We start from the raw sequence: 22,811 nt of genomic DNA, 5'->3' as shown, positions 1-22,811 counted from the left end.
CCAGTGACCCTGTCAATCTCACTACCAACATACACTTGGGACCTATTAAGTGGGAGACTTCAGCTTGTCTGAGATCAACAAGTCTCTTGAATATCTAAACTTCTGCAGTACCAGGTGGATTTGCATAGAGAATGAATGAGTTTTCACTAGAGTGGAGCTTGCTTTGAGAGGTCCCGCCTGGTGAAAGCTGTCATTACAGAAGTTGTCAAGTGCTTTGGAGGTACTGAAGCAGCATGAGATGTCTGGTTAGACTTCGTCAGTCCCGAACGAGTCTGGGTCACTTGTCTAGCTACCGAGAGTAGCACAGGAAGCTCTGTCAATGCAGCCTTTCTGAAAACCAAATGTTTAAAATCTCTGCTGATGCGGTTATGCTTAGGTAGTACCGAGGTATGCTTGGTACCATAGCTCTTTGAAAAGCTCGGAGTACTTAGGAGCCTGGAACCTAAGCAGTACCCAGTCTAGGACATGAGATCTCTGATTTGATTTCTGAGGACACAGAGGCTTTTTTGAAACAGACTCTTTATGAGAACTCTAACTTCTCTTCTTGGGGGGCCTTCCCAGTACCCTCTGATGTCTTTTGCCATGAAACTCTGGATGAACAAGGTGTGGAGGTTAATGCTGAACTATACGTGCTCAGAGACTGATGTACGGGGCAGGTATCTTGGCCTGGATCCATAGCAAAGGAAGTGTTCCATCATAAGGGGTCTGAGACTAATTTCCCTATATTTTTCTAGCTATGCTTTTAAAAGTTGAACAAATATTGCACTTTTGTGGGATATGCATGTCCCCCAGACAACAAATGCACTGGAAATGAGTGACCACCACAGATTGGGATAGATTCCCAGCAGGTGAGGCAGTGCTTGAATCCTAGAGACCCTGCCATACCCTAGTTACAATTGCCAAAGGGAAACTCGCAGGTAGGGAGGAGGGGAAGAGAAGGGATACGGATTGGAAAAATAACCCTCAAATGAAGTAAAGAAATTAGAATATAATACTTAAAGTAGAAATCAATAACCACACTAAACTAAACACTAGAGGATGCTAAAGCTAAGCTTTGGGCAAAGCAGTGGGCATGACAGACCCTTCATTTCAGGGAGAGGCAGCTGAGAAGGAACTGGGAGTGGTTTGCTCCCGTAACTCTATATAGCCTCAGTATGGGGCTTGATGATGTCTGTAGCATATGTGAGGGCGAGACAAGTACTGCTACTGAAAATCTCTGATCAAAGGCACATGGGCCACTGGAAGTGGAGCGCGAGCAGGGTCAGTACCTGAAGGAGAAATGGTGTTATTTTTAAATTTCCTGGATTTTTCCCCCATTTTTAAGGCAGACTTTAAAAAGCTCTTTTAAATACTCAGCTACAGTGGATATTGAAGGCTTCAGAATATTCTGCTACAATGTCTGTTATCAATATTCAGACATGAAAAAATGGATTTACTTACTTAACCTGAGATGTGTGTACTATGCACCTAGGAGACTGGATTGTGCTGACAATCTCAGATATCAAAATAAAAATACATTCAGAGTGGACATATAAGTAGCTAATTAGGTGGATAAACTCCTGTATACCCACCCAATGGAAGAATAACATGGGACTCGGTCATCCCATCAGTTGTATCTTTACATGTGATGGAACAAATAGACCCCAGACCCCAACTGGGTCTATTTGTTCCAGTTGGATATCTGTCCAGTTGGAAGTCTGTCCATATTGTATGCTCTTTTGCATCCACTATTTTTAACACTTAAGGATTTTGCATCTAGATTTGTAGTTCAAACCCAGAAAGATATCCAGGCAGAGAAGACTTAATTCAAGTCTAACTATACTCATAGAATGTTGCAAGATGAACTTTTTGGTAAAAAAACATTTTTCCTAGAGAATATTGTCTTTTTCGTCATGCTCTGGCATATACTGAGCAAATGAAGATGGATTCAGACAGTTTAGAAACTTCAGGAGGGAAGAATGCTGTGATGGGTTGGATCACAGAAACCCCCTTGGGAGCTGACACCTAATGTACCAAGACTACTTCTATTTCTGTTTTCCCTGCCAGCTCAGGACTCCAGCACCCTGTCTTGCTGAGCCAGACACTCCCATCTGCTCCAACACAGACCCAGGGTCTGAATCACTTGTCCCAAAGCTGCAAGTTTACCTGAAAACAGCTCACAAAAGTGTGCTTGTCATTAGCACTCAGATGTCCAACTCCCAATGTGGTCTAAACCCAAATAAATCCGTTTTACCCTGCATAAAGCTTATGCAGGGCAAACTCATAAGTTGTTCACCCTCTGTAACACTGATAGAGAGATATGCACAGTTGTTTGCTCCCCCAGGTATTAATACATACTCTGAGTTAGTGAATAAAAAGTGATTTTATTAAATACAGAAAGTAGGATTTAAGTGGTACCAAGTAGTAACAGACAGAACAAAGTAAGTCACCAAGCAAAATAAAATAAAATACGCAAATCTATGTCTAATCAAACTGAATACAGATAATCTCACCCTCAGAGATGCTTCAGTAAGCTTTTTCTCAGACTGGACACTTCCCAGGCCTGGGCACAATTCTTTCCCCTGGTACAGCTCTTGTTCCAGCTCAGGTGGTAGGTAGGGGATTCTTCATGATGGCTCCTCCCCCCCTCTTGTTCTCTTCCACCCCTTTATATATCTTTTGCATAAGGCGGGAACCCTTTGTCCCTCTGGGTTTCTACCCCCCCCCCACTGGAAAAGCACCAGGTTAAAGATAGATTCCAGGTCAGGTGACATGATCACATGTCACTGAAAGACTTCATTATCCACTTGCCAGCACACACATATACAGGAAGACTAACAGGTAAACACAGCCATCTGCAGACAATGGTCCTGGTTAATGGGAGTCATCAAGATTCCAATCCACCATTAATGGCCCACACTTTGCATAATTACAATAGGCTCTCAGAATTATATTTCATATTTCTAGTTTTAGATACAAGAGTGGGACATTTATACAAATAGGATGATCATACTCAGTAGATTTTAAGCTTTGTAATGATACCTTACAAGAGACCTTTTGCATGAAGCATATTCCAGTTACATTATATTCACTTATTATCATATTTTATAAAACTATTCCAGTTACATTATATTCACTTATTATCATATTTTTATAAAACTATTCCAGTTACATTATATTCACTTACTATGTTTTTATAAAACCATATAGACTGCACAATGTCACAAATACAGCTAGGGACAGATTTTTAAAGGCCCTTTGGGGGAATTTTCAAAAGTGCAGTGAACCCCAGACCCCTACTTTCCATTTCTCCATCCACTGCTTAAAAAGGAATAGAACACATGCTGCTTGGGGGTGAGAACAGGGTGTCCTTGTAGGGATCTCTGAGGCTTTTCAGGTAAGGGGACAGAAAGAAACCTGAACTGGGGAGGAAGAGTTCAAGGCCTCCCTCTCCATTTAATTGCTGTTCCACCCCATTCACAAATCTAACTATACTTACTACAGTACCTTGTTATCGCCACATGGTGTGCCATCTCTCACTGAGCCAACATCCACCATGTCCCTCCCAGCATGAAATTCTGTACCCCAACACAAGATATCATCAACTGGAGTTTGAACTATGGACCCAAGACTTTTCATTTGAGGTATTTTTTTAACATTAACACACTGCAGTCTTCCACACAAGACATCTCTGAAAGAAAAAAATAACAAGAACAGTTGCTTAAAGGTTTATATGAGATTTGAAGTACTCTGTGTGAGAGTTGTGGTGCGTGATGGTATTGGTGAGGCCTCGCCTACAGTATGTGTCCAGTTTTGGGAGCCACACTTTAAAAAAGATGTAGACAAATTGGAGAGTTCAGAGGAGAACAAGAAAAACGATAAAAGGTTTTTAAAAAGCTGACCTATGAAGGATAGGTTAAAATAACTGGGTATGTTTAGCGCTAAGGAAAGCAAGCTGCAGGGAGGGGAGGGAAAAGGGGGACCTGAAAACTGTCTTCCACGATGTTAAGGGCTGTTATACACGGAGAACAGTTGATCACTGTCCTCCATGTCCACTACAAGGTAGGACAAGAAGTAATGGGCTTAATCTGCAGTGAGGGAGATTTAGGTCAGCTATTAGGAAAAACTATAGATAGAGTCCTATCAAATTTATGGTCCATTTTGGTCAATTTCACAGTCATGGATTTTAAAAATAGTAAAGTTCATTATTTCAGCTATTTAAATCTAAAATTTTACTGTGTTGTAATTGCAGGGGTCCTGACCAAAAAAGGACTTGTGGGGGAGGGGGATTACAAGGTTATTTGTAGGGAGGATTGCAGTATTGCTAGCCTTATTTCTGCACTGCTAGAGGTGGCGGTGTTGCCTTCAGAGCTGGGAAGCTGGAGAGTGGTGGCTTCTGGCCGGGAGCCTAGCTTTGAAGCCAGAGCTGTCTCCAGCAGCACTGCAGAAGTAAGGATGGCATGGCTTGTTATTGCCACTCTTACTTCTGCATTGCTGCTTGCAGAGCCAGGCCCTCAGTCAGCAACTGCCAGTCTCCGACCACCCAGCTCTGAAAGCAGCAGAGCAGAATTAAGGGTGGCATGATATACTATGCTAGTAGGGCATCACCTTCAGAGCTGGTTACACAGTGAACAGCCACTGCTCTCTGGCCACCCAGCTCTGAAGGCAGCACAGAAGTAAGGGTGGCAATACCACAACCCCCCTAAAATAACCTTGATACCCCCGTACAACTCCCTATTAGGTCAGGACCCCAACTTGAGCAACGCTGGTCTTCCCAATGAAATCTGTATAATATAGGGTAAAATCACACAGAAGACCAGATTTCATGGTCTGTGATGCATTTTTCATGGCCGTGAATTTGGTAGGGCCCTAACTATAAAGGTAGTCTAGCACTGGGACAGGCTTCCAAGGGAGGTTGTAGATTCCCTGTCATTGAAGGCTTTTAAGAACCAGTTACACAAACACCTATCAGGGATGGTCTAGGTTTAGTTGGCCCTGCATCAACACGAGTGGGTGGATTAGATGACGTCCCAAGGTCCGTTCCAGCCCAACATTTCAATGATTCTATGTGATCTTTTTGGACTGTGTGGCCAGCTGGGGAATCAGAGGTTAATGGTGTGGTAAGAAGAAGCAGAAGGGGTGGAAGCAAGTTCTCAGGGAAGAAAGGAAGGGGTTTGAAGAGTCATTTAAGAAATAGAGCCTATAGTCTTGGACAGCAGCCAACTTCTCCTGCAACCCCTATCCTGCTTGCTACAAACCAGCACTTCAGCCCTTTCTGCTCCTTATAGCTCAGAGAAGGTGCAGTGTAGTGTTTTTAGTTAGTTATGTTATGAGGTGCTCAAACTAATCAAAGAAATTCCAAGAGGCTTCTGCTTTCTGTCATCCTGAGGATAAGTCCCCCATTGTCAAGGGAGATAAGACCATATTTATGAGGCTATATACAAACTCAGTAAAGCTCCATTTTGAATTTTATTTTGCTTTAACTTTCTATGCCAATTTCTTACTATTTTTTTTTGGTTATAGATGTAAACATGGTTGTTGTGATGGGGGCTTTCTATGTAATATTTGATAGGAATTTTAATTCTGAAAACAGCAACTGGTAAACACCATTTGGTGTAAAAAGGAACTAAGTAAAAGGAATGTCTTATCAACACCAAGACACATCTGCCTGATATATGATTACCAGATTGGTATAGAAATAAATCCTTATCTCAAGAAAACAAACACTGTAAAGAAGATATTTTAGGAAAACTTGGTCATGTAACAGAATGTGATGATGTTCTTTATTCAGGATATTCCATAGAGGAATGTAGGGATGTGTTCTCTAAGCATAAAGTGAACCCTTTCCTTTCTCTTTTTTTCAAAGAAAAGCCTTTAAAAAAACATGTATAGTTAGAAAAGTTATAAACCTTTTGTTTATTTCTTACAAACAGCTTTCTGAAATGCGTGCTTGTATATATGTTATCTAAATGCAAAGCTTCTAATATAATTTCCTAATATCATTGCTATGTCAAAGGTAAAATGTTGTATGTACCAGTATGGAATCTAATAATATAAACTACTAAACTGATTAATAATACAAGAAGCCATTTAAAGTATAGAATATTTATATTAGTGGGGGATTATTTAATTATTTAACAATATATAAGCAACTCCCTCACCCAACTCAGGAAGAAAAAAGGAATCATTTCTCCATAAATTATTATGAAGAATCAACAACTTTAATAACTATTTCAGAGTAGCAGCCGTGTTAGTCTGTATCCGCAAAAAGAACAGGAGTACTTGTGGCACCTTAGAGACTAACAAATTTATTAGAGCATAAGCTTTCGTGGGCTACTGCCCACTTCTTTGGATTCATATCCGGGGCAGTAGCCCACGAAAGCTTATGCACTAATAAATTTGTTAGTCTCTAAGGTGCAACAAGTACTCCTGTTTTTTAATAACTTTATAAGCTACAGATGCTCTTTAAACATTATTGCATTTTAAAGAGACTGTTTAGAAAACTAAACTTTTAAAGAACGGGAGCATTAAGTCTTTTTGAAAAAAAAACAAACAGAATTTTATGACGTGTTGAATTCTAATAAAATTGAAGGACTAGCTCAGAAAATGGACTGGATAAAAAGAAAGAATTAAAACTCCAAAAATTATCTAGTACTCTTTTGCCACAGAAGAACAAAGCCAATTAGAAGCATATGCATTATTCATTCATTAAGCAAACTGCATATTTAGAAACTGAAGGTTTCACGAAAATCAACACTTGAAGGCACGGAGCAAGTGAAAGGATGACAAGCAGCCAACTTTAAATATAAACCAAATTGAAAGAAGTGTATCTTTTTATAGTTTCAAGAAGAGTATAAAAAACTTGGAAGTGAGCACCCATCACTCTCACAGCCTCTGCTATGACACATAATACTCATCAATTTATGTGTCTACCTCTACAAACAAGGTGCTACAGATACATAAGAAGAACAAAGAAGCTATCATCAGAGAAGCCACAAGAAAATCTCCCCAAGGACAACCTCCTGAAAGGAGAAGAGGTGAGAGGAAGTTAACGAGAATGCTGTCAATGGATTAGATTTAAAGACTCTTGTCATTGGTTTTATTGTGATATTGAAATGCTTCTGTAATTAAAGATGTTAATGGCTTCTCCTTTTAGGTACCAAATGGTATATTTGGCCCTATATTCATAGAGAACCTAGAATTCCTGGAGAGAATACCAATTATAGGTAACAGAAAAAGTAGGGATTTAATTGGATTTTAGATTCTTAAAATTCCTTAATTGGCCTGTTTTAAGACATCTCCTCAAATGACTTCTTCTAAGTAATGAATTTAAATATTTTGAGTACAAAGGATTAGTTACATAGCAGTTTACTATGCTCAGTTAGGGTACATCTACACTACAGCGGGGAGTCGATTTAAGATACACAAATTCAGCTACGTGAATAGCGTAGCTGAATTCGACATATTGCAGCCGACTTACCCCGTTGTGAGGACGGCGGCAAAATCGACTTCTGCCGCTTTTTGTCGGCGGTGCTTACTACCACCTCCGCTGGTGGAGTTAGAGCGCCGATTCGGGGATCGATTGTCGCGTCCCGACGGGACGCGATAAATCGATCCCCGAGAGGTCGATTTCTACCCGCCGATTCAGGCAGGTAGTATAGACCAGACCTTAGAAATTGTATGTTATTCCTGATAATCAACAGAACTCCCCTTTCCTGAAACAAAACTCTTTTGCCCATTGTGAGAAAGCAAAGTGAGATGGAGCAAGAGAGCTGCCCTGCAGGAGACTTGAAGCCTGGAGCAGGTTTGCTAAATGAGTCAGCCAGAGATATGTGGCACAGAGAAGGAACCTTAAGCAGCTGATTCCTTATAGGAGAACTCAAGCAGTCCTGGGGAAAGGAGGATGGACAGATTGACTCTGAGAAGCCACAAGGAAGTCAGTGTGGCCAGGGCAGGACTGGGCAGCTGCAAGCTTATGAGACTCTGGGAAGGAACCTTTTTCATTTGCTCAGGCTCTGAGGTAAGAGGCATAACCTAGCCATAACCTGGGATAGATTTTTGGGATTCTGTAAGTGACTGGGAAAATTCCTTTTTTAAATTTGTTTTTGGACTCTCACCCCAAGTGAGTTTGTTTGACTGCTTCTTTTTCTCTCTCTTTTAGATTATTTTAAGCTACAGGATCAGTTGGGATTGAGTGTTTGGGGACTGCTTGATCCTTTGTTCCCTGGATCATCCTTGATCATCTTTGATTAGCCTCAGTCAGCATTGTGATCACCCTCCCACTGTGTGATTAACAAGGGGGTAGGGCTGACCTAGGAGAGAAGGCCTTAAAAGCAAGAGGCTAAGTGACCAAGGGGAGCTAGCAAACAGGAGAATTTATAAGAGGGAATCGTAATATAATCACCACGGTTAGGAAGGGCCACATCACCAGTACCAACACTGCTCCTGTCTCCTCTATCTGCAACTGTATCCAGACAGAGAACCAAACCATGGATGCCTCTACCCAGATCCTGGTGTGTATTTGTAGAGACTGTGGACTGCATTTCCCACTCTCAGAAAGCCAGGCTGAGGGTGGAGTGCGGGGGAGACTGTCCAGTGTGAAAGGTGCCTGCTGGTGGAATCTTGCAGAAAGCAGGTGGAAGAGTTACAGGAGTAGGTGGCTAGGCTGAGGCATTCCATCCATGCCCATGAGGAATTCATTGAGAGTATTCATTTGGAGACATTCAAGGCTGAGAAAGCTATCCAGCTAGAGAGGGCTGCTGTCATGCCACCGGGGGAGGAGGATATGGCTCTGTCACAGGGAGGACACTGGATTTTGGTTACTTATGGCAACAGGCAGTGCTCCACCCCTACTCCAATCCCACCGATCACAGTGATGAAGAACCTTTATACTGCCCTGGCAACCAGTGATGAGGAATCCCCCCAAAGGTGGAGGAGGAAAAGCCATGTACCCCTAAGGCTGGGAGGATTGCAGCTACCACTCCCAGGAGGAAACAGAGAGTAGTGGTGTTTGGTAACTCTTCTCAGGGGGACAGAGGCACCAATTTGTCGCCCTGACATGGCATCCTGGGAGTTATGCTGCCTTCCAGGGGCCGGAATCATAGATTGGGATTGTCAAGGATCATCCGGGCCTCTGACTACTACCCTGTACTATTTGTTTATGTGGGCACTACTGCGAGGTATGACCCTGAGCAAATCAGACTACAGGGCTCTGGGAGTAAGGGTGAAAGAGTTGGGGGCATAGGTGGTGTTCTCTTTGATTTTTTTTTTTGGTCAAGTGTAGGGGCCCAGACAGAGACTGATGGATCCTGGATGTGAATGCCTGACTGCGAGGTTATGGTGTTGCCAAGAAGGCTTTGGCTTCCTTGACCACAGGATGCTATTCTGGGAAGAAAGACTGCTAAGCAGAAATGGGGTATCAAGGAAGGGGAGGAGTATATTTGGATACAGACTGGCTAACCTAGCGAAAAGAGCTTTAAATTAGGTTTGATGGGGCAGGTGACAAAAGCCCACAAATAAGTCAAAAACACAGAGACCTGGGAGAAGGGTCGGAATCTGGGGGCACATGGGCCATTACAGTAGGGATAAGGGGAGAGGCTGTTCTAGATTTGATTTTGATAAATAGGGAGGAACGGGTTGAGAATTTTGAAGTGGAAGGCAGCTGACATAAAAACACAAGAATGGCCATACTGGCTCAGACCAAAGGTCCATCTAGTCCAGTATCATTTCTTTCAAAAGCGGCAAATACTAGGTGCCCCAGAGGGAATGAACAGAAGAGGTAATCATCAAGTGATCCATCCCCTGTCGCAGGGATTTTTAGATGAAAGTGAACATGAAATGGTAGAGTTCATGATTCTAAGGAATGGTAGGAGGGAAAACAGCACAATAAAGGAGTTGGTAGGTAAGATCAACTGGGAATCAAGTCTAAAGGGAAAAACAATAGAAAAGTTGGCAGTTTTTCAAAGAGACATTATTAAGGGCACGAGAGCAAACTATCCCACTGCTCAGGAAAGCAAAGCAGAAGATCTTAAGCACTTTGCAAAGGGTAAACAAACCCCAGGGTCAACATCTGAAACAGCCCTCAGGCTACAAGTTTCATATGAGTCCTGAGAAGTGCAGACCAATTTTTAAACATTTCTTACCTACCCCATTTGAAGACTATCTATCATAGACATGACATAGCAGAGTACTATAATCCCGTAGTGATTATTATTAGAAATAATACACAGTAGATACCCTATCCAACTCAAATCTCTCCCTTTATCATAATCCCAATTCAGAGCCAACTGTCATGTAAGCCTGAGAACAGAAGTTCTCTCTTCAGGAAGCAGTAGTCATAGTACAGGGGAGTACAGTGTATTCCTGGTACTTCCTAATCCCGAAGGACTAAGGTCTTTGTTTTGTAATAGACGCAAAGAAAATAAATTCATTGACCTTGGCTCAATCAGGAGATCTTCAAGTGGAAACTAGGTCACATTACAAAGGGTTAATATAAACAAATGAGACGAGTATGTAGGGATAAAATTAGAAAAGCCAAGGCAAAAAATGAGATTAAAGGGTAACACGAAAACATTCTACAAATGCACTAGAAGCAAGAGAAAGACCAAGGACTGAGTAGGCCTGTTACTCAATGATAGTGGGGGGAACAATAACAGAAAATGTGGAAATGGCAGAAGTGCTAAATGACTTTTTTGTTTCAGCTTTCACCAAAAAGGCTAGTAGCGATTAGACGTCTAACATAGTTAATGCCAGTAAAAATGAGGTAGGCTCAGATGCTAAAATAGGGAAGGAAGAAGTTAAAAATTACTTAGACAAGTTAGATGTCTTCAAGTCAGCAGGGCCTGATGAAATATATCATGACATTCTCAAGGAGCTTACTGAGGAGATAGCTGAGCCAATAGTGATTATCTTTGAAAAGCCATGGAAGACGGGAGAGATACCAGAGGATTGGAAAAATGCAAATATAGTGCCCATCTATTGAAAGGAAAATAAGAACAAATTGGGAATTGCAGACCTGTCATCTTAACTTCATTACCCGGAAAGATAATGGAGCAAATAAACAAGCAATCAATTTGCAAACATGTAGAAGATAATAAGGTGATAAGTAACAGTCGACATGGATTTGTCAAGAACAAATCAAGTCAAACCAACCTAATAGCTTTCTTTGACAGGGTAACAAGCCTTGCGGATGGGGGGAAGGGGTAGATGTTGTATATCTTGACTTTAGTAAGGCTTTTGATATGGTCTCACATGACATTCTGATAAACAAACTAGGGAAATACAACTTAGATGGAGCTACTATAAGGTGGGTGCATAACTGGTTGTATAATCATTCCCAGAAAGCAGTTATCAGTGGTTCACAGACAAGCTGGAAGGGCATATCAAGTGGAGTCCTGAAGGGATCAGTTCTGGGACCAGTTCTGTTCAAGATCTTCATAAATGCTTTAGATAATGGCATGGAGAGTACACTTATAAAGTTTGTGGGTGATACCAAGCTGGGAACAGTTGAAACTGCTTTTGAGGGTAGGATTAAAATTCAAAATGATCTAGACAAACTTAAAGAAACAGTCTGAGGTAAATAGGATGAAATTGTATAAGGACAAATGCAAAGTACGCCACTTAGGAAGGAACCATTAGTTGCACACATACAAAATGGGAAATGACTTCCTAGGAAGGAGTACTGCAGAAAGGGATCTGGGGACCATAGTGGATCACAAGCAAAACATGAGCCAACAGTGTAACACTGTTGCAAAAAAACCCAATCATTCTAAGCTGTATTAGCAGGAATGTTGTAAGCAAGACATGAGATGTAATTCTTCCGCTCTACTCTGCACTGATTAGGCCTCAACTGGAGTATTGTGTCCAGTTCTGGGTGCCACATTTCAGGAAATATGTGGACTAATTGGAGAAAGTCCAGAGAAAAGCAACAAAAAGGATTACAAATCTAGAAAACATGATCCATGAGGGGAGATTGAAAAAAATGGGTTTGTTTAGTCTGGAGAAGAAAAGACTGAGGGGACATAACAGTTTTCAAGTACATAAAAGATTGTTACAAGGAGGAGGGAGAAAAATTGTTCTCCTTAACCTCTGAGAATAGGACAAGAAACATTGGGCTTAAATTGCAGCAAGGACAGTTTAGGTTGGACATTAGGAAAAACTTTCTAATTGTCAGGGTGGTTAAACACTGGAATAAATTGCCTTGGGAGGTTGTGGAATCTCCATCACTGGAGATTTTTAAGAGCAAGTTAGACAAACACTTGTTAGTTATGGCCTAGATGAGGGGTCAGTAACCTTTCAGAAGTGGGGTGCCAAGTCTTCATTTATTTACTGTAATTTAAGGTTTCACGTGCCAGTAATACATTTTAACGTTTTTAGAAGGTCTCTCTCTATAAGTCTATATTATATAACTAAACTATTATTTTATGTAAAGTAAATAATAGTGCAACAAGGTGAGAGGGGCCGGCGGCTAGTATCCCAGGCCAGCAGCGGGCTGAGCGGGGTCAGTGGCCAGGACCCTGGCTGGCACAGGGCCGGTGGCTGGAACCCCAGACCATCTACAGGCTGAGCGGGGCCGGTGGCCAGGACCCCGGCTGGCAGGGAGACAGTGGCCAGAATCCCAGACTGGCTGTGGCCTGAGCGGGGCCAACGGCTGGTATTCCAGGCTGGTGGCCAGAACCCCAGACTGGCAGTGGCTGAGCGGGGACGGTGGACAGAACCCCAGACCATCAGCAGGCTGAGCGGCTCAGCCTGCTGCTGGTCTGGGGTTCTGTCTGCCAGCTCCTGCCAGCCGGGGTCCTGGCTGCTGGTCCCACTCAGCCCGCTGCCAGGCCAAGGGTTCCATTCATCCGGGCAGGCCCTGGCTGAGCGGGGTGGACAGCCTGGACTCCGGCTGGCAGCAGAGTGCCACTAAAAATCAGCTCTTGTGCCGCCTTTGGCACGTGGGCCATAGGTTGCTGACCCCTCGTCTTGATAATACTTGGTCCTGCCATGATTGCAGGGGACTGGACTAGATGACCTCTTTAGGTCCCTTCTAGTCCTATGATTTTCAAGAATGTAACTTTTTTTAGAAGTTCTCCACAAAGAGACATACAGAAGAGATTGAAATAGAAATAAACATTTGTTAAGAAGAATAAGGTTAATATTAACTATGTCAAATTCTCCTTATTTCTTGACCAAACATCCCAGAATCTTTTCTATGTTAGCCAAAGTTTCTTGCTAAACTCTAATGTCAAAGAGGATTTTTGTTTTGACAAATGAATGTCGTTGTATTAGTAGTCCTGTACTTTATTATCAGCTCTTTACTCTCATAGACTCATAGACTTTAAGGTCAGAAGGGACCATTATGATCATCTGGTCTGACCCCCTGCATGTTGCAGGCCATAAAACCGTCCCTACCCCTTCCCTGGACTCTGCTGCTGAAGTCCCCAATCCTGTTATTAGTGACTTCAATCGGCAGAGACCCTCCTGCTAGAGATCCCTGCCCCATGCTGCGGAGGAAGGCGAAAAACCTCCAGAGGCTCAGCCAATCTGCCCTGGAGGAAAATTCCTTCCCGACCCCAAATATGGCGATCAGTAAGACCCCGAGCATATAGGCAAGAGTCTCCATCCTGACCCCTTTTAGCCATTATGCTATTTACCCACCATTGCTTGGTTTGAACTTTAGCTGATCCTAATATTGGTGTTATCAATAATGTGAATTTTAGCTGGACCTTAGCCTGTTATTAAATAATGGATTGTCTCCTTTGTTCTCAAATCTTCTGAAACTTACAGAAATGTCCAGAAAGGAGCTACTTGTAATTTATGGGGGCAAGTGTTTTCTTTAATTGAGAAGATAATCGATTGAAGTATGCTTTTAACTCATCAGGAATTACTCTAATAGATTTCTGTCATAATGACTTGGTGACAGAACTTTTTTGTATCTGATAAAATAGTATATGGTTGAATAAATGTCTATAGCTTATCAGTTATGTAAACTAAATTCCATGGTCAATAGTTCCTTTTCTTTTTCTCTTTTCTGTAAACACAGTATATAAAGAGATACCTGTTATTATAGATGTGTGCAGCAATGGATAAAATGGTTTAATTGCAAATGGATGCTCATAAATGTTCTGTAATTAATAAAATTAGTAACTGACGAAATAGAAAGGAACATGTAAGGTGTGTTCTATAATCAATATTTCAGCAAAACAGCAGTGTATGGAATCATGTATAAGCATTAAGAGGTAACTGTAGTCACAGTGCTAGCAGTGATAAATTAATTACAACTACAATTGCCTTATTGATTCAATGTAAAGATAAAACTTGAGAGAGGAGTTTTCTTTGTTCTGAACAGTATATAAGAGATGAGATTTAGGGAGTTAGTCAGACGTGGAATCAAGTAGGCTGCCTCACTTCTCCAGTCTCAGATTTGGTACATATGTTTCCTTTTCTGTATTCTGTATAGTGCTGCATTGAGTAGTGCTTCATTGTCTTACTCAAATAAAGCTCCAGAGGAGTTATTTGACGTTGACTTATTAAATCCAAACACATAACACATTGGTTTTCACCTGTGTTCTATCATTTGTTTGGTTTATCTGGTCTTTAATAAAATACCCACAGTTAACAATTTTAATTATTTTGTTTGATTTTAAATCATGGTGTGTTCTACAGTATGTAAAAGAATCCCTATGACTAAAGTAGTGAACATCACATCTCTGAGTTGGCAGTAAGAGAAACAATTAGTAAAACCTGGACTACCATTCCTTGTTTCTCTAGACTAGGGGTGGGCAAACGTTTTTGCCCGAGGGCCATATCTGGGAATAGAAATTGTATGGCGGGCCATGAATGCTCACAAAATTGGGGTTGGGGTATGGGAGGGGGTGAGGTCTCTGGTTGGGGGTGCGGGCTCTGGGGTGGGGCCAGAAATTACAAGTTCAGGGTGCGGGAGGGGGCGCCGAGCTGGGGCGGGGGATGGAGTGCGGGGTGGGTTGAGTGCTCTGGCTGAGGGTGCAGGCTCTGGGGTGGTGCTGGGGATGGGGTGCAGGAGGGTGTTCCAGGCTGTGATTGAGGGGTTTGGAGGGTGGGAGGGGGATCAGGGCTGGGGCAGGGTTTGGGGTGCAGGGAGAGGCTCGGGAGTGCAGGCTCCGGGCGGCGTTTACCTCAAGCAGCTCCTGGAAGCAGCGGCATGTCCCTTCTCTGTCTCCTATGCAGAGGCACGGCCACAGGCTTTGCATGCTGCCCCATCCACAGGCACCGCCCGTGCAGCTTCCATTCGCTGCGGTTCCTGGCCAATGGGAGCTGCAGGGGTGGTGCTTGGGGCGGTGGCAGCATGTATAGGAGTCAGAGGGGGCCATGCTTTTGCTTTCGTGAGCCAGATGGAGCGGCCTCCGACCCTGCTCCCCGGCTGGAGCACTGGAGGGGGGCCATAGTGCTGATTCCAGGAGCCACATGGAGTGGCCCCTGATCCTGCTCCTCAGCTGGAGCGCTGGAGTGGGGCAAGTCCCAGACCCTGCTCCCCAGCGGGAGCTCGAGGGGCAGATTAAAATGGCTGGGAGGCCGTATGTGGCCCATGGGCCATAGTTTGCCCACCCCTGTTCTAGATTAAATAATTTTATTTTGTTGGCAGTGTTGTTGTAGCCATATTGGTCCCTGAATATGTGAGAGATAAGGTGGGTGACATAATATCTTTTATTGGACCAATTTCTGTTGGTGAAAGAGATAAGTTTTGAGCTACACAGAGCTTTTCTTTTTGAAAGATTGTTTCTTTGACAAACAGAAGTTGGTCCAATAAAATATATGTTCCTCACCCACCTCGTCTCTAAATAAGTTTTAGTAATTTTAGGAATAAAATTAATTGGCACACAACCACCTTTCCATCCCACAGATAAAAGGAGCTGTTAGTCCTGTAACCATAACACTAACTTCCTGGCAGTTTAGAAGAAACGGAAGTCAGAGAGTGACTATGTGGCAGGGACATTCCACTCAGTCTGCAGGTGAAATAGGTCATATATTACTTGCCAGGTAAAAAATAAGCAGACAAGACACACTGCAGCTTGGGGGGCATATCTCTACCTAGTGCTGCTCTAAATGAGTGAGAAAAGGTAAAAGGGACACTTCACTGGGGAGCATCCTGACTGAACTAAACTAATCCTATAGAAAGCAACAAATTAAAGAGACGCAGTCACCAAAATGAATGAAGACAATCTAATTATTAACATTTATTGGGAAACTTGGCAGGATCAGCTATCCAGCCTCCATTAACAGAGGATGAGACGCGTGAGGCAGATAGAGCACGTTATAAAAATTGAACCCCCAAAATTATGTTTTAGGAAGAAAAGATCTGTTACTGAGGGCAGATCTACACTACCCGCCTGAATCAGCGGGTAGAAATCGATCTCTCGGGGACTGAATTATCGCGTCTCGTCGGGACGCGACAATCGATCCCCGAATCGACGCTTCTACTCCACCAGCGGAGGTAGGAGTAAGCGCCATCGACGGGGGAGCCGCGGAAGTCGATTTGCCACTGTCCTCACAGTGGGGTAAGTCGGCTCCGATATGTAGAATTCAGCTACACCATTCGCGTAGCTGAATTTGCGTATCTTAAATCGACACCCCCCCCATAGTGAGGACGTAGCCTCAGTGAATTAAAATCTAACTTTTCAGTCAGATTTTGTGTTTCAAAATGCTGCTCAAAGTTGAGACACTGAGTACCAACACATAATGGGGAAGTTGTAAGCATCGCTCTGTAGAATAAGGAACTGTGCTCTATATGCATACCTGAATGTATGTATAAGTGGCTGTGAAGTTACTGACAAACTGTGACCGCATAGATCATTGTTGCAACCACTGTTATATATCTGCAGCAAATATTGTACAAAGGTTGTCTTGTGAGGTGTCTATAGAAGAGGTTCTGATTTGCTGGTTATAATTATGCTATCTATATGTGTCGGACCATATCAGGGAATTTCTGTATTAAAACCATAAAGTGTATGTGTATAACAAGTCTGAGGCCAAGAGAGACAAGGGGTAAGATTGAATTCAGTTGAATTCCCCACAGCTTAGGCCTCTTGCTTTTCCATTTCTGTGTCTCTCCTTCTCTGTGAGAAACATGCAAGGTCAAACTGCTAATTGTGTTAACACATCCTGAGACAAAAAGTCTGTTCTCAGAAACAACTGTAATTGTTCTTCTAAACAGAACACAGACTCTAGGTATCTTTTAACTTGTCTGTTATGTATGTTAAAGTTTAAGTAGATTTGCAACATCCTGAGAGTTGCTAGAAGTTAAGAAATAGTAAAGTAATAAGTGATAAATGTATGTTAAAATAGAGGATGTATGTGAATGGATGCTTGATTTAGATAAAGGATAACTTGATTTAGATAAAGAATGAATGGTCAGGGAAGTGCCAGCCTAAGAATTACAACTTCAGTCTCAATTGGCTGAAGAATGCGCAGACTAGAGATAACTGGATGACCCCCGGAGGGCAGGCCGGAATCCACCCAAGCGTTACCCCCTCTCCCCCGCCCCCCCGGATGGAGGACTGAAGACTCCGGAAGAACAAGATAACACTCAGACATTCAGCCATCAGGGATATGCCACCTGCTAATTGATAACCACCTCAAACAAACATCAGCAGGATGAAGCAATTCCCACAGACTTGTATAAGGACAAAATCCTATAAGAACAGACTCTATAAGACTGAAAACTTTTGAGTCTGGTTCTGCAATCACCCTCCAGGAGCATCGGATGCACATCTGACAAGGACTTGGCTCCACCCTCATGTGCAGCTACCTGGCCAGTGCTCTGCCATGAGCAACCTCTAGGCTGGTAATTATAACAACTCTGCAGAACTTGTATGAATGAGTGTGTGAATGAATAAGGAATGGTAGTGAAATAATATTGAATTGCATATCCTGATTTCTCGCTCTTTCTCTATATTTACAATAAACCTGGCATTTTTGCCTCATCCCTCTTATAAGATCGTGTTGGTATTATTTTATTAGTGTAACATATGTATGTACCATTTTTGTAGTTGAAGTTATGAATATTGGCTATGTACTTGTATTTCAATGTGTTTGATTCTAAATAGCCTCAGTGAAGCATTTGGTCAGCTTCTTGAGAAAGAACTATTCTCAGTAAGTGCCCAATCAAGAAACACTTAACTGACAAAAAGAAGAACAGGAGGACTTGTGGCACCTTAGAGACTAACAAATTTATTAGAGCATAAGCTTTCGTGGACTACAGCCCACTTCTTCGGAACTGAGATCCCCACTTTGAACTTTAGGGTACAAATGTAGGGGCCTGCATAAAAACTTCTAAGCTTAATTACCAGCTTAGCTCTGGTTCGGCTGCCACCATTTTCAATGGATTCCCTCCCTGGGAAACCTTGAAAAACCTTCACCAAATCCCTGGTGAAAACAAATCCAACCCCTTGGATTTAAAACAAGGGGAAATTAACCATTCCCCTCCTTCCTCCCACCAACTTCTGGTGAATCAAGATCCAAAACCCCTTTGGATCTAAAACAAGGAAAAAATCAATCAGGTTCTTAAAAAGAAGGTTTTTAATTAAAGAAAAAGGTAAAAATCATCTCTGTAAAATCAGTATGGAAATCAACCTTACAGGGTAATCAAACTTAAAGAGCTCAGAGGACTCCCCTCTAGTCTCAGGTTCAAAGTACAGCAAACAAAGAGAAACACTCTAGTAAAAGGTACATTTACAAGTTGAGAAAACAAAGGAAAACTAACACGCCTTGCCTGGCTATTTACTTACAAGTTTGAAATAGGAGAGACTTGCTTAGAAAGATGTGGAGAACCTGGATTGATGTCTGGTCCCTCTCAGTCCCCGAGAACGAACACATCCGAAGAAGTGGGCTGTAGTCCACGAAAGCTTATGCTCTAATAAATTTGTTAGTCTCTAAGGTGCCACAAGTCCTCCTGTTCTTCTTTTTGCGGATACAGACTAACACGGCTGCTACTCTGAAACTTAACTGACAGTGGACTTTGGGAGACGCCAATCCACATCTGAGCTTTCCTGGAAACATTCAAATGAACATGTAAACAATGGTGTCTGCCTGCAAACTGAGTCATGCATAGACATGTGACCTGCCCATGTGATTCCAGACTCCATCTTGCTGCTGTGATTTTCCACAGAAGAACAAATGGGTGTCCTTCCATGGGCAGAAAATATAAAAGGCCCTAGAAACCCCTCCATCTTGTCTTCAATCCTGCTTCTAACTTCTGGAGGAATCTTGCTATAAACTGAAGCTCTGAACAAAGGACTGAATGACCCATCCCAGCTGTGGATGTACTCCAGAGACTGAATTTGAACCTGCAGTTTATTACACCACTGCTACAAGCCTGAACCAAGAACTTTGCCATTACTGTATTTAATTGATTCCATTTAACCAATTTTAGCTCTCATCTATATCTTTTTCCTTTTATGAGTAAACCTTTAGATTTTAGATTTTAAAGGATTGGCAACAGCTTTATTTGTGGGTAAAATCTAATTTGTATATTGATCTGGGTATGGGGCTTGGTCCTTTGGGATCAGGAGAACCTTTTTTCTTTTACCGGGGTATTGGTTTTCATAACCATTTGTCCCCATAATGAGTGGTACTGGAGGTGATACTGGGAAACTGGAATGTCTAAGGGAATTGCTTGTATGACTTATGGTTAGCCAGTGGGGTAAAACCAAAGTCCTCTCTGTCTGTCTGGTTTGGTGTGCCTTGAAAGTGGAGAAACCCTAGCCTATGGCTGTAACTGCCCTGCTCTAAGCAATTTTTCCAGAATTAATACTCTCAGAAGTGTCTCACCAAAAGCAGCATCGTTACAGTGGTGTTTTCCTATTACTTCAATTTCAACTTTTTTGCTTGCTTGCATCATTTTATTAATTTGACTTGGGATTTTTTAGGATGTTTGAGATAATGTCTGTGGACTAATCCCTGACTTCAAATTTCTCAAAATACCTTTGGACCTACTAACTGGATAAGTTTCTTGATCAGTGGACTTTCTGAGTCTGAAAGTACCAGAATGGGGAAGTTCTTGGCATACCCCAGAAGGAGAGGGTCCCATTCTGATTTGCCAAGGGAGTCCCAAGGAGGAATTCCAAGGGGGAGGAACCACCCAGCCACCATCTTCAAAAACTGAAGGAAAAGAAAAAGCCTTGCTGCTGGCTTGTTGGCTACAAACTATGAGTTGCTTGCCTGCCATGGCGGCTGCCCTAGTTGCTGCTGTAGCCCTTGACTGAAGGACTCTGGTTTTGCAATGTTACCATGTTTGACAAAGAATCCTGTGCTTCCTCCACCCTCCTGGCTGACCATCAAGGTCCAGCAACAAGCAACATCTACGATTCAACATCTATAAGCAAGTAATCTAGTCGCCAACAAGTCGTTCAACACAAAACAGCAGAGCTGAGTAGACCACCAGCTAATCTTTTCAACTGTGTACCAGCTTCCTGAAGCTGAATGAAACCACAAGAGTTGGGAGAATGTTTTCCACAGCCTAGGCTGCACAGAAGAATATGTAGAACTCCCTTTAAAAAAATCAAGCCTTATCAAAACACAGTGGAGCTGAAAATGAAAGGCTTAAACTGTACTGCTGGTGAAAGGCTGCTCTGCATCTCTTCTCACTTGTGTATGATTTATTTTCCTATACTACTACTTAAAATAAGAGGGTTTTATTTACAGTGGTTTATTAGTACATTTTCCAATGGTTCAGAAACATCAATATGTATATATATAACTTACTTCTCTTCACATTTATTGTAAGTAAGTCCATCCCCACCGCAGTTGCCACACCGGTCACCTTCAGTATTCACTGCTTTGAAACAACTCAGTGGGGCCAGATGTGCTGCTGCAAAGTGGGGGAAAAGCACAAGGTAAATTACAAGACAGAAATAAAGCACAGAGTGCATTGTACTAATTCCTCCAATCATTTCAAGGGGCTAAGGGGAAACTGAAGTTATTCACCTGTAACCATAGTTCTTTGGAATGGACTCTGCATATTCACACTTATGGGAGGTACCCCTGGTGCAGATGTGATGGTGGAACCTTTAGGTAGCAGTGCCTGTTGGAACTCTCACATCCTCTCCTACCCCGGTCCTCACTGTTCCTGAATTTTTTGAGGGCAAGGCTATAAAAGGGGACATGGTGCTTCACCCACCTCCATGACTTGCACTGCCTCCTCCAAGTCCCAGGTTGTACTTAGGACTCCAAGGAAGGAGGAGGGTGGGTTCCGAGTGCAAATATGCAGAATACTTCTTCAAGAATTCTGGTTACAGGTTTACTAACCTCTATTTCTTCTTCAAATGTCCTCTGCATATTCCTACCCATGGGACAGTGTGACAAGCAGTACTCCCTTTAGATAAAGGTGAATCCTATAATTAAAGGGAGATTGAAGTATTGCCCTGCCAAATTGTGCATCCAATCTGGATGCTGAATCCAAAGAATAGGGATTTGTGAAATGTTTGCGAAGAGCTCGACATTGCAGCACTAGAGATCTGTATAAAAGGAATACGTCTAAGGCATACCATTGTCTAAGGCATTCCATTGAAGCTTCCTAGTGGAGTATGTCCAAATTCTCTCCAGAATAGAGTCTGATGCTAAAGTATAAGTCTCATGAAAGCATAGACTAGCCAATATTGAGAGTGTAGGAGACTAAAGCCCTTTTTTCTTTTTGTTATCAGGATAGAAATGAATAGATTATGGCACAATCTGAATTATTTAGCCCTATCGAAATAATAAGATAAAGACCTTTGGGCACCTAAAGTAAGAAGCATGTTTTCTCCTGCACAGGTGTGGCCTTAGAAAAAATACTAGTGAGTTAATTGACAGATAGATGTAAAATTCAGTCACCAAATTAGGGATGGGGATGTAGCTCTCCTCTATCCTTATGAAAAACAGTGAATGGTGGGTCAGCCATGAGGACCTGTAATTCACACACTCTTCTAGCAGATGTGATGGATCAGCTAAGCAAGAGACTTCAACCCCCATTAGCCCTTCACACTGCATTTCCCTTTCTTGGGAAAGATCACCCGGAGCTTTCATCCTCCTGGTAGGGTCCCCCTTGGCGAGCAGGTCTGAGGCGAGGCTCCTGACTAACCAGGGTCCAAACTTCACAAGACCCCAACAGAGGATCGGGCGCATATAGAGGACCTTTTAATACTCTGTGGCTGTGAAGGCGGGTGAAACTTCACTTTCAAATTTAGCAATCTGAACAGCTTAATGGCTTTAGTTTGGTGTCTCTGGGCACTCATGGGATTTACAAAAAGAGAAGGAAGAGTTCTGGAGACTAGCTTGCCTGAAAGCAGAACTGAACTTTTAGGCCGCTATAGGTAAGGGGATCAAGTCCTACCCTCACTGACAGTTCTGGTTTTGCCTTTAGTCTGATCCTGAGAAGAAGAATGCTAAAGTAGAATATCTTGAGTTTAGTGATATTTCCTAAGGAAATGCTGGATCTAGCAAGAGCTTACAGCTAATTCCCTGTAACCAGGAGCCTCCTCACAAGACAGCATAAGAAAGAGTGTGTTCCTTTCCTGCCTCCCTGACCACAACACAGAAATGAAGTAGAACTGGTTACTCTGCCTCTGCTGCTGCTTCCTTTTATATGGTCCTTTTGGCCCCTGATTGGTCGCTCCAGCAGCCCCTCTGATTGGCTGCCGGGAGGACTTCTTCTCTGCTTTTTTCTGGGGAGGGAAGAGGCAGGGCCACAAGGCCTCCAGCAGGTGGCCTCTGAATCTAGTCTACCCTGTCACACCAAAGTAGATACTGAGAATGATTACATTCTTCCTGGGTGTCTCAGCACTCTTTCCTCTTTAAAACGTTTCCCATCTCATTAGCTCTCACGTAGCACCTTCTGT

General features: G+C 42.6%; 1 protein-coding gene across 1 annotated transcript in view; it reads right to left on the bottom strand.

The window, feature by feature from the left end:
• Positions 1 to 22,811, bottom strand: part of LOC122173455 (disintegrin and metalloproteinase domain-containing protein 21-like) — a 50,600-nt gene that overhangs the window by 12,958 nt on the left and 14,831 nt on the right. The window contains exons 4-5 of the mRNA XM_065583704.1: positions 20,701 to 20,806; positions 3,487 to 3,670 (exon numbers count right to left, since the gene is read on the bottom strand). Of these exons, the coding sequence (XP_065439776.1) occupies positions 3,487 to 3,670; positions 20,701 to 20,806 (290 nt within the window). The remainder of the gene's footprint in view (positions 1 to 3,486; positions 3,671 to 20,700; positions 20,807 to 22,811) is intronic.

Source organism: Chrysemys picta, chromosome 1 (genome assembly GCF_011386835.1).
Source record: "Chrysemys picta bellii isolate R12L10 chromosome 1, ASM1138683v2, whole genome shotgun sequence".
NCBI lineage: Eukaryota > Metazoa > Chordata > Testudines > Emydidae > Chrysemys > Chrysemys picta.
Note: the sequence above shows the minus strand (reverse complement) of the source record. Positions and strands in the feature narration are given on the sequence as shown.